This window comes from Bombus pascuorum, chromosome 1 (genome assembly GCF_905332965.1).
Source record: "Bombus pascuorum chromosome 1, iyBomPasc1.1, whole genome shotgun sequence".
NCBI lineage: Eukaryota > Metazoa > Arthropoda > Insecta > Hymenoptera > Apidae > Bombus > Bombus pascuorum.
Window position 1 is genome coordinate 26,318,105 of NC_083488.1, and position 12,444 is coordinate 26,330,548.

The 12,444-nt window shown below is 37.2% G+C and overlaps 3 protein-coding genes across 22 annotated transcripts in view; 1 reads left to right on the forward strand and 2 right to left on the reverse strand.

The window, feature by feature from the left end:
* LOC132914767 (neurobeachin) overlaps nt 1-1,750 on the reverse strand; it is a 425,174-nt gene extending 423,424 nt beyond the window's left edge. For 13 of the 16 annotated variants that reach the window (XM_060974207.1, XM_060974212.1, XM_060974206.1 and 10 more), the window contains exon 1: nt 1,361-1,750. In XM_060974207.1, coding sequence (XP_060830190.1) covers nt 1,361-1,519 — 159 coding nt within the window. In that variant the 5' untranslated portion in view covers nt 1,520-1,750. The remainder of the gene's footprint in view (nt 1-1,360) is intronic. The other 3 variants (XM_060974297.1, XM_060974278.1, XM_060974198.1) reach the window with 1 other exon arrangement.
* A 748-nt stretch (nt 1,751-2,498) lies between these two features.
* Nucleotides 2,499-4,879, forward strand: LOC132908851 (septin-2). The gene is made up of 8 exons (XM_060963237.1): nt 2,499-2,613; nt 2,888-3,005; nt 3,094-3,430; nt 3,516-3,627; nt 3,698-3,890; nt 3,960-4,087; nt 4,162-4,335; nt 4,411-4,879. Exons 1-8 carry the CDS (start codon nt 2,584-2,586, stop codon nt 4,582-4,584), a joined length of 1,266 nt encoding a protein of 421 aa, XP_060819220.1. The 5' UTR covers nt 2,499-2,583; the 3' UTR covers nt 4,585-4,879.
* A 40-nt stretch (nt 4,880-4,919) lies between these two features.
* The window catches only part of LOC132908839 (growth arrest-specific protein 2-like), a 29,560-nt gene continuing 22,035 nt past the window's right edge, over nt 4,920-12,444 (reverse strand). For 2 of the 5 annotated variants that reach the window (XM_060963204.1, XM_060963213.1), the window contains exons 5-8: nt 10,152-10,398; nt 9,418-9,679; nt 8,166-8,291; nt 4,920-7,837 (exon numbers count right to left, since the gene is read on the reverse strand). In XM_060963204.1, the coding sequence (XP_060819187.1) occupies nt 7,631-7,837; nt 8,166-8,291; nt 9,418-9,679; nt 10,152-10,398 (842 nt within the window). In that variant the 3' untranslated portion in view covers nt 4,920-7,630. The remainder of the gene's footprint in view (nt 7,838-8,165; nt 8,292-9,417; nt 9,680-10,151; nt 10,399-12,444) is intronic. The other 3 variants (XR_009658433.1, XR_009658432.1, XR_009658431.1) reach the window with 3 other exon arrangements.

The following is a 12,444-nucleotide window of genomic DNA, read 5'->3' on the forward strand; positions in this document are numbered from 1 at the left end:
ACGTTCCACCGCCTATACATGTTCCTATGGTTCCTAGTTGTTCCAACGAAATCTTTACGCGGTATTCGAGTTCCAGCTATTCTGAGGAATTCTCAAGGTTTTAAAATGTTCGCTGACATTTGCGTGACGAAAGAATTTTTGGATTTTATCTGATATATCGTATTCTAAATATCATAAAATTCTTTCTCCATCCTATCTAAATCTTAGTTTTATCCGCATCATGATTTCTGACCAATTTAGAAAAAGAAAAGTTCTCCGTTGACAATTGCGTGTCGAAAGAATTTTAAAATATTCCATTTGTTTTTGTATTTCTCGACCTTGACCAAACGTTAATTGGAAATTTTATGTGTATCGTCGTTTTTTATCACCTTTGTGAACAAATTTTGTGTTTTCAAAATTATAAAATTCCAGCTAAAAAATTTCCATAATTATCCTGAAATTTATACAACACGAATATTTCCCAAACGTTTAATCATACGATCGACAGTTGACAAATAAAATGATATTCGATCGTTGGGAGCGCACGATCGACGGAAATTTTAACTCGCATCCCACGCGGGAACGTTGTGCGCGACAAGATCGCGCTGATAAGCATGTTTTTCTACGTGGCGCGCGGACACCTAAACGCGAGCCGAATTCCCCGGGGAAATAAGAACAATATCGCGAACGCGACACGTTGACGAGTAAACAGCGCTTCGTAGCGCAATGTCGACTACGAAACGCGTGATTTAACGCAATAAAAACACGACTGCAAACTTTTTGTGGCTATACTACGTTTCGATTGCCGCGTTTCATGTTTTTTTTCCTTGTTTGTGTCCTCGAAAAAATAATTGGTCGTTACACGAGTGAATCAAAACAAAACTGGAATTAAGAACGTAATTGCAGTAAGAAATATCAATAAATAGCTTTAAGCAAACAAACGATAAAAGTATTAATATTTTAATGTAAGAATCTATTCGAATCTTAAATATAACGATAGAAGATAACGAGACATATGGCTCGATTTTGGAAATTGTTTTCACTGAAAAATGTGCGAGCAGGGACTTGTTTATCATAAAGTTAGCATGACGTTTGATGATGATTTTCAAGCAAACATTGAATGTGATTGTAACGAAAAGGAGCGCGATTGTTTCGTATCGTATACTCTCTGAAACGACGTGCGCTGTATTACTTTCGATTTCGATTAAACGACGAGATATTTCACAGTATACAAGGTCGTGTACACCGTGTCGATTGTCGCGAACACGGTTTGACAGCTCCGGCTGACAGATTTGGTCGGATGTGGCAAAATCGGCGGGAATGACCGTGAAATAGATAGCCGGTACACCGGATAAATCTATGGAATTTCAATGTTACTCACCAGATGAAGCACGGTGTTGACAACTTCCCGATTCGACACCTGTCCCACTTCGATCAGCCCGATCAGCACGGCGAATTTCAGGCTGTCGTTCATCGCCATCGCCACCACCTCCTCGGGCCGTTTAATGTCACTGAACGGTGGACTTTTCATGTCCGCCATCGCGACGGTTATTTAACCTGATAACACGTTTCCCCCGCGAGGAAAATATACGATAGTTTACACAAAGTCCGTCTTATGAACGAGAGCTTTTCCCCGTCACATGATAATACAACACAAATTGATCTTCCATGTTAGAAAGTAGACACTGTTATGAGGAGCCTGCCAGTACGGCAACGCGAAACACCCTAGCGACGCGGTCGCAATACCAACACTAACTGAGCCCGTAAATTCCTACCTGAGCGGCGTACGCCGCTGTGGTGGGGGGAGGGCGCGGCTTACAAACCGCTTATATACCCATATGAACCTGCACCGCTGGTAAATATTACACGCTGCTTTATTTATTCGTAATTTAAATTTACGTTTCGATATTAAAGTTCCAATAACATCATCGGTGACATTGCTATACCATGGAATTAATTAAAGCATTTAAATGAAAGAAAAATTATACTCGTAAAATTTGTAATACTTTTATCATAGAAATAACAATATAACGTACTAAATGTATAATAACAATTTTGTTCCTTTAATAGAATATATATTATGCATATATGCATATAACAATGCATGTGAAATAAGCAACAACGTTCTGGCGCAATGAATAAGGTATACGAAATTACGAAATTCATCCAGCAATCAATGTGTTAATAATCACGATGATAACATACGTAAAGACGAAATATAAATTTTAACTCGATATAATTATAAATTGTTTTTGTTAAATTAACCTGTATATGATGTCTGGTAGTATACATTGCTTGATTTGCTGCTTACATATGAAATTCTGGCAATAATACTATTGATTTATTTCCGATAATCTCGATTAATACCGATAAGATATACAAAATGTATGAATATTTATATGACACGCATATAGAATCACTTTTATTCAAACGGAAATAATTGCAGAGATACCCGGCATATATACGGATTTCACTCGATTTTACTTTTAATGAATAAGTATTGTAGTTTATAATAAATTACGATGTGTACGTACACGGTATTGCAGGGAACTACGGTATGAGTATGAACTGGTATGAGTAACACACGCGTCACTAGTAGTAAAAATGGCGTCGGCGGATGTTGAACGTGCTAAGGTAAGTGTCATTTTTTAAATTTTCCGCCTATATTACGCTACACCTAGCAATTATTCCTACTGGAAGGAATCACGTGTACAAATGCTTGTTTTCATGTATAAACACATATCCAGTCCTTGATTTATACGCGTAATGTTTATAATTTGAAGGGCGTTGGTTCTCTATTCTGTCATAACAACAGTATTCTTGATAAAGCTCTCCGTATATGGATAGTACTGCTAGTTTCCGGCCGACTTACTGACTGTTAATAATCATGGCGTTTTCATATTTTCAGATGGAATCTTCCCTACGTAATTTAAAATTGTCTGGTCATGTTGGATTTGACAGTCTTCCAGATCAATTGGTAAATAAATCCGTTCAAAATGGATTTGTATTCAATATTCTTTGTATCGGTAAGACAAATATGTTTGTTAGTTTTTAATACATATGTGTATTATAAATTTTTACGATTATTAACATTTATAATTGTACTTCTAATAGGTGAAACTGGACTTGGAAAGTCAACACTTATGGATTCTCTATTTAATACAAGTTTTGAGTCTATGCCAAGCCCACATAATCTCCCTGCTGTAAAACTTAAAGCACATACCTATGAATTACAAGAAAGTAACGTTCGGTTAAAGCTCACTATTGTGGATACGGTTGGTTATGGAGATCAAATTAATAAGGAGGACAGCTTCAAAGCTGTTGTTGATTACATAGATGCCCAATTTGAAGCATATTTACAAGAGGAATTGAAGATAAAACGATCTTTGCCAACTTATCATGACAGTCGTATTCATGTTTGCCTATATTTTATTTGTCCAACAGGACACGGGTAAATATATAGTGTAAAATATTTCTTATGGAAATATTTATCATTTTTATTCTGACATTGTCTTTATTTACATGTTTAATTATAGATTAAAGTCAATTGATTTAGTCTGTATGAAAAAACTGGATACGAAAGTCAACATTATTCCAATTATTGCCAAAGCTGATACAATATCTAAAACGGAATTACAGAAGTTTAAGGTAGCAGAAATTACAGTCATCTATAGATACATTTATCTATTATAGCTTTTTTCTTTATCGTCTATTCCAGACTAAAATTATATCTGAACTACAAAATAATGGAGTTCATATTTATCAATTTCCTACGGACGACGAAAATGTTGCAGAAGTAAATACTAGTATGAATGCCCATGTACCTTTTGCAGTAGTTGGTAGCACAGACTTTGTTCGAGTTGGTAACAAAATGATGCGTTCTCGCCAATATCCATGGGGCACAGTACAAGGTAAAATTATAATTATTTACTACTATTAAAATATGTGAATTATCCTGAAACGTGCTGTTCTTTTTACAGTGGAGAATGAATCGCATTGTGACTTCGTTAAATTACGTGAAATGCTAATAAGGACAAATATGGAAGACATGAGAGAAAAGACACATTGTCGTCATTATGAGCTATATCGTAGGAAGCGACTAGAACAGGTAGTTCATCGCACAAAATAAAGATTTCTGAATCTGACTTACATAATTCAATTATTTATAATTATAATTTTCAGATGGGATTTAGCGATGTTGATAGTGAAAATAAACCAGTTAGTTTCCAACAAACCTGCGAAGCAAAAAGGTCCATTCACCTGCAAGAGCTCCAACAGAAGGAGGATGAAATGCGACAGATGTTCGTGGCACGAGTAAAGGAGAAAGAGGCTGAATTGAAGGAGGCAGAGAAAGAGGTAATAGTATTTATAATTTTTAATGTTTCTGTAGAAGATCCATATAATAATTTCATTTTTGTATGTATTACTTAGCTTCATAACAAATTCGATAAACTGAAAAAAGATCACACAGAGGAAAAGAAAAAATTGGAAGAAAGTAGAAAGAAGCTCGAAGACGATATTTTGGAATTCAATAGGCGAAAAACTCAATTCGCTCAACAACCTCAACATCATACGTTAACACTAGGTAAAAGTAAAAAGAAGTAGAAATATCCGCCATTGATGCTGCAATAAATAAATACGATGCTCCATTTTATATCTCTATATACGTATAAGTTACTTTAATCGCATAATATTTGATCACTGAGATTAAAATTAAATTATCGAACGTTCTCGAACGTTATAATTTATATTGCATTCTTATGTATTTCTTTACTCGTAGATGTTATTTTATACCAGACTGACTATCATGAGAAACGTGATCTTTACCAAATTTAACTTACTTTTTGTATTAACATATGCACTTTGAGAAAAATAAAGATATATTTGTTACTTACAAATACATCCGTTTAGCAATCAATTATAATTACTATACAAATGTCTAAAAGATTTATAATTAAATATTTTATTGTTCAACAAAATATAACAATTAACACAATAGTATCGTACTTAAATAAAACTAACGTTATTAGCGGCATATTTTATACGTTATATGAAATACACGAACTGAATACGAGCTACTTTTATAGAAGCATGTTTTGATTACTAACGTTAAGTAAAAAATGAAAGTAGGATGTGCAACACAATCATATCACATTACAAATCATGAGAAAATAAACGGACTATGTTTGCGATGATATCACGATATTCATCGTGCAATGGAATATTTATAAACTGATTCGTAAATCTCATAAATTCGATATTTCAGTTCTTAACAAAAATCTGCAGAACAAAAATCCATTTAATGCTAGAATAAATAGCATTGCACACGATAAATTTATACGATAACAAACATAAACGAAACGCGTGAAATTATTCTCAATTATAAAATTTCGTTTAACGAAAAATACTCTAGAATACTCTGCGTTTAATTAAGCAGGTACGTACAACTTAACCGTACTATAGACATACTTATTCTGTAACGCGTTTACGGTAATAATATAATATGGCGGAATCATTTCATTCGCGCGTAGCAATAATGACACTAAACATACTCGTAAAATAAATCTGTTTCGATCACTACGTTTAGAACTGATTGCGTTATAATTTACAAATAAATACATTCTGCGTATACGAGCGAAATATCTAAAATGAAATAGATTACACACTATGTGTCGAATACTAATTTACGAAACGTACAACGCTATGATACAAAATCAATTTAGACGATAGAAAGGAAAAAGTCTAACAAAAAGGAAAGCTTTGAACGGCAACGTTAATAGCCTCAACGTGCCGACATTGCTCGTCGTATATTTCTTTGCTTTGGTATTCCTTTGCACACTGTGTCCTTGCATTTCTGTGAACCGAATAAACACATGTCGCCTTGTAATTTCGCTACAATACGTCCTTTGTTACACCTTATCCTATGTATTTATTATAAAAGTACAAAACATATATTATGGCAATTATCGTGAAGCATTTTGCGTGTTAGCAAATTTAGTACGTATCGATTATGTGCCAAAGTGTAAGAATTATCGTCAGGGTCGGTATCGGTAGATACACATGTATGTATCTAAGGACGATATAAGAAGATAGATTTTCTTCTTAATGATGAAAAAGGTTCAAAGATATCCTTTGAACGTGAAGCATGAAAATAATAATCATTTGTGTCAATCGTTTGACACTGTTATATAATAATGTAACAATAAATGATCTAATATTTCAAATAGAATTAATCGATGTAACCGACCCTGTTATTTGTTACAATCTATGTGCCTTACATTGCTTACCGCGAGAAATATTTAAGTGCACTACGAGATTCGCCCGTGCGGGCCGCAGCAATGACCAAGTATAAATAAGTAATAATTAATTGCTTCATCCCCTTTTCAGAATAATAAACCCGCACTCTTGTAACCGGTTACCTAACCTTTAAAGCTTGCATTTCTACAAAAAGACGGAGTCGTTCGATCGGTAAGTTCAATTTCCTGTAGCTCTATTTAGCCCGACAAGCTCGATTTAAAATGTTACCTGAGTCCTTAATTGCACTTTCTTCTAATTACACGCATGGGTCAACTTCGAAGCCGAGGCAGCTCGTTCGCAGCGGATACACTGTGTTGGTCATTATCTTCGATGTAAACGACATTCCGATAAGCCTTTATTGCCCGTGATCGTTTCAACATACGTATACCATTACGAACTTTGGTCATTGCGGTCTTACGACTACCTCTACCAGGTGCATTGCCCTCCCGTCTATTTCTGTTAGACAATTTCCAAATCAAGCGTTAATATGCCTGTCATCTGTGGAATGTGTGACACTTAACCGTTTATGGGTCGTAAATCGAAACCGATGGAATCGTTGATACGTATATACGAAAGGCAAGTCCTTGTTCTTCTAAACGAACAACTTACGCGAACATGTAGGAAAGTACAAATAAATACAAGTCGCATTTCTATACGTAGATACATATACATATAGTACATACATTGTAGCATGAACACAACGTATAATTCGATGTGAATGTACAAAAATAACGAGCGAATGTATACTATAGATCTATACAATATATTCGTCGGAAATTCGTACGGATGTAAAAATGGTAAGAATCAGCGAATATCGCGGGAGTCTCTTCAAGAGTAAGGTGGCATATTAACACGCTTGTCAGGATATACGTGTAACATTAGTGCTCCCCAGCCATATTACATGACATGTAAGAAAAATAGTGCCATCCCCTGTATAACTTATGCATATGTATATGAGAGACAGTGGTGCATTTGATACAAGTTCTACTATATTTGATCACGAGAATAGCACACAGATAGAATTATCCAATCCCTCGATATCGCCAACGCGCTATCGACAGCGGTTGGAAAGAAGGAAGACGACGTTTCTCAGGGTCGTTACTGATCTTTGTGTATTTTATAAAGATTCAAGTATGTAACGTTCCCGCCGTTCATCTATCAGCGTGTTACTCTCGTAACTTCTCGTGCTTCTATCGAATAAAAGTCTGATCCGAATGAAAAGACGGAACAGAAGTTCCATCCTTCTTCAGAAGAAGCCACCCTATCGAACTGTCTCTTGACTTGTACGAAACGGACCAACAACAGCATGAACGTGAAGTAGCGTGGACTTGTAAACAGGCACTGTGCTTTTAGGCTAACGGGCCGAGACGGATTCCGGCGGAGGACTGCGATACTTGGCGCGAATAGGAAGAAAGTTGGTGTGCTTGTTGCCGTGAGGAGAAGGCGGCGTGCTCTCGCGGTTGAGGGTCCTCACCTGACAGGGATCGTGCCTCGCCAAGAAATGCTCCAAGGTGTCCCAGCCCCCGCCCACTCTGACCATCATGTGTCTTCCCTTCAAAAGCTGCGAACACGTCGAGTAACATTGTCATTAGTAACAGAAGGCGTACTTCCAACTGTACGCGGCAGGTTAACAATCTAAAAAAGCTTGTTTTGAAGGCTGCCAGGATTGTTCGATGCGGGTGTGTTTCTAATAATAAGATGTCTGCATTGAGTTTCTAGAAATGTACAGAACCACCGATATGAAGTCGCAACGATGTTGCAACGAAGCCTGATTTTACGAGTTTTGATTACCGCATAATGAACGATAGATCAATGATACGAAATAATACTATACGCACATATAGTTCATATCTTAATTCGAGATAAAGGATCAGATAGATAATACATACTCTGATAAAGACATTTCGTCCAGCGATATGGTACCGTCCTTCGCCAACTTTACGCACCTTCAGTTTGGAGCATCTTTCGGATGGACACTGGCAGAGTCTTTGCACGGCCTCTGTGGCTCTTCTCACCTAAAAGCAGTAAACGAGCCACATCGCGATATAAAAGTTGACTATGGAATCCAAATAACATTATGAGAGACGATGCTCAGACGGACAAAGAGTGATCGACCTTCATCGTGAGATAAATCGGTTCGATGTGTCGCGGGGAAAGTTGCTACAGCGGCCTCTCGGAACATCCGCTCTGCGGCATGCAGGAATCCGACACGCGAGGATCCACGAACGTGTAAACGCATACGTGAAAAAGCTTAAAGCGTCCCGTTCGTACCTATTGTTTCTTTCTTCTCTCTTCCACGTGAACGAGCGCGTTCGTGGCGAACGTGACACGATGCAACTTACCGAGCAAATTGCACGCTCGTAGTCAGTATTACTTGCATTTATTACGGGTAAAAGCGGAATTAATCTTTCAAAAAACTTGGAGCGTCAACTTGAGCCCCCGACAAACGAGATAAATTGTTTCTGGCGCAATTGGTAGCGTATGTTAATGAAACGAGGATAAGAGAAAAAGGTAATAACACGCGTTGTTCGTTGAATAATAAGCAGTTCTAATTTTACACTTGTTCCGCGACTAGTTTTTGAGTAGACTTCAGAGTTCATGATGAATGCAACATTATACCTTTTATATGCTTGTTACTGTAGGATGCACGTAAGTGAAATAGAAAAAAATGTTGTAGATGATTTTAACGTTGAACGTGTGCTTTCATTTGATTTTATTTATGAAGCAAGCCGTGTTTAAATTTATTTCGAGATCGTTGAAATTGGGGCGAGTATGATGAATTAAATTGCTTTATTTGTAGCTTCCGATACCAGAATCAAAGTAAAGTAATTGGTGATGACCCAAATAGCTTAGCCGATAAGCCGAGATATCGATAAATGAAAAGTTCTAATTTAAATTTACGATTAAGTGCTTAAGATATTTTTTTTAGATATTCCCGTGTTTCAATTTATAATTAGATCTGTTTTAGAAAATATGTATATTTAAACGACGAAAGCTTACTTTCCAAGGTTTCGCTTCCGAATTATTTAACGAACAGAAATTTCTGTCAGAGAAGTGCCTAAAGCATGGGAATGAGAAACTTGAATACCATGCCAAACATTTAATTTTATATCGGACGAAGAAACGGTTTGATCAGCGTACCTTACGATCGAGTTCCGTTATGGGACCCGTGTGTTCCGGCGGCTCGGCTGGCGAGGGCAAAGGTGAACTCGATGGCGATGGAAGCTCGTCCGGGTCCTCCGCGCTTCCTCGTGACCAATCGTCCTCCGTCGTATCGCTGGGTACTCCGTCGCTACCCGTTGGCCCATTGTCGCTCACCGACCTTCTCATTTCGGGTTCGTGCGTCACACCGGTGGTTGGATCCAGCCATCGCGTCGCCGTCAACGCGACTTCCGATGCTGAACTGCAAAATATGGTGCAAATTGGGTCGAAATGCCATTGAAATTCAACGTAAAAGAGGATTCTTTTGTCCTGTTACCTAAATTTTAAGTGGGTAGGTACTAGAAGCTTTAAATGCTCTTGAATCGAGAACATCGATGACACTCCCGAGAAACTTTTTCATCACCGATTTTTCGATTTTTCTTTTTTCAGATACAGTATTACATTCGCGTCACATACTTCTCATCGCCTTTGAATTCCCATTAGGATATAGATCATCGAATTTTATTCAAGTTAATATCAATAGTATGCATTTTCACTTGAAAATTATAAACTTCCCTGATGTTTGATTCAACAAACACAAACCGATTACAGAATTGTTAATTGAAAATTGTTATTAATTATGAACAGAATATCTTGAAATACCAATTGTACGACAGCGATGTCGTGAAAAGCGGAGATGTAAATGGGAATGGAGAAATCACAAAGCACAATACCTGCTGTGTTTGATCTTCTCTGTCGGAGGTCTGGGTGTTGCGGTCGGGGACGGTGATTGAAACTGCCAAGAAACCAAGCTGCTATGGGATATACCACTATCGGACAGACAGTGAAGATCTCGCTCTTGTTCGGCAGCGATTTCCCTCTCGAGCTGCACGAGTCCCGGCGGTTCGACCGAATACCTTGACGCCAATCGTGCCACTTCCAACAGACACAACACCACGTTCCGTGGCTGTCCGTGTAGGACTGTAAAATTAAAAATATTAAAGAAAATGAAAAATTTATCGTATGTATACGTAATAGAAATGCAGATAATTTGAAGGAGACCAATACGTATGTATTACGCTATACTCTAGCAATTTTTTATTGCGTTACATGTTTATCTAGCTGCAGAGAAAACGTTGGAAATGGTCGTTCCATAATTACGTACGTGCAAGTTTACATTAATTTACAATTTACCGTAGAATGGTTTATACAGTGGCCGACTACATATTTATTCATAAATAATGAAAAAAATAATTGGAGCAAAAAAGTCGTTAGAATTCAGACAAGGCCAAGTGAAACATACGTTAAAAGGATTTGCATTTTAATGAAAACTTTCTATCTTGAATTTATACAACATATGAAAAGATTTTATACGTTCATAATTTATCAGGTGCTTCGAAGCTTTCCGATATTTTAGTTTCTCCGATTGCTATATCGGGCTACGTGATGCATCGCAGTCCACATGGTGAAAATTACAAGACAACCTAGAAACCAGTCTCTTTACGACCGTCTCATCCATGCTACCAAAAAAAAAAGAAAAATGTAGATTCTATTTACAGAACGTAAGCGATGACACCCTCGACCTTCTTCAACTACCATTGTAATTGACCAATTTAGCCTACATTTTGTGGTACATCTCATTTATTCATTAAAATAGATCGTCTTAACCAAACGAAATGGTCATCGTATTATTCGCAATAAAATTGTAGCTACTTCTTAATTCAGAAAAAAGTATCGCATCTTCGATCAAACTAAATAAAATTCCTCCTATACTAAGAAAACTATTCTCAACGAAAGAATATACAAAATTTATCCTTGTTTGGATAATAGATGAGCTTTTTAATCTACCCCAATTGCTTCCTCGAGCTATTCGTTTCTCCTATGGCCGGCGGATTCGTAAAGAGACAAAAGCTTTGTTCCACGTTAAATCTACGTGCCTGACGATTTTACTTTTGTAACACGAGGACGAGCATGACACGAAAATCCAGATTCACAGGTTTCCGTTCCAACGAAAAAGAATTTCAAACGGGACGAGCACCGTGAAATGAAACAAAAGGAAAAAGGAGAAGTCCCGCCATTATATTTCGTTCCACTGTATCGAGCTTCGAACGTCAGCAGTATTTCTACCGTCTACATCGGTGCTATCCAAGTTGAATTTAAACAGTCTGTGGCACTCTATTGGAGATATTATAGCAGAAGCAAAGCAGAATGACGCGTTATATTCGATGAAAGTGATATATTTGAGAAACGCGTATTATTAATAGAAACGTAAGTATATTAATCTTCTATAATCGGATTTTTCTTCTCACATGAGAATGAAAAGTGAAAGAATTAAAAAAATAATTACCGCTGCAATTAGACCATGAAATAATAACAGACACAATTTTCGAAACATTCTTGAAAAATATATATGTTATTCTATTAGATACTGATTGGATGTTGCAGTAGTAATTGAAATCAATACAATCGTCTTCGATACGAGATCTTTGAATATTATTTTCATTCCCTTAACTTCTGAATTGGCAGTATATCAGAGCTATGTGTACCAAACGATCGTAAAAGGAAGACGAAGTACAAAGGAGGATAGAGGTCAGTAACGGCAGAAGTTCGAAGTTACTGAAAGGCAAAGTTAGGGGAAAGTAAACTTTGGAACTTATTCTTTATGGGCCCATTGTTCTTCCTCGGTTATCGTACTTCAAGATTCCGGTATACGTACGTATGTATAAGAAAGTAAAAATAGACAGCACCATTTTGCCCGACAATCATCCCCATAACGCGTGACCCAGTGGATCACTTTTTCGTAACTCCGAAGCTTCTTCATTTCCGAGATTACATCAGCTACGAGCGCTCATTGTTTTTCGTCGTTGCATTGAAAGTCAGTCGGCTACGAGGGAAAAACGACTCTTTTTCATCGTTACCACCGCGAGACGCGGTTAATTCGCGGCGATTATTCTTCCTTTCGTGGTAGCTTTGCATTTGCATAGCCACGCACAGCCGGCCACGCGGCATAATTGGCGGGATTTCGCT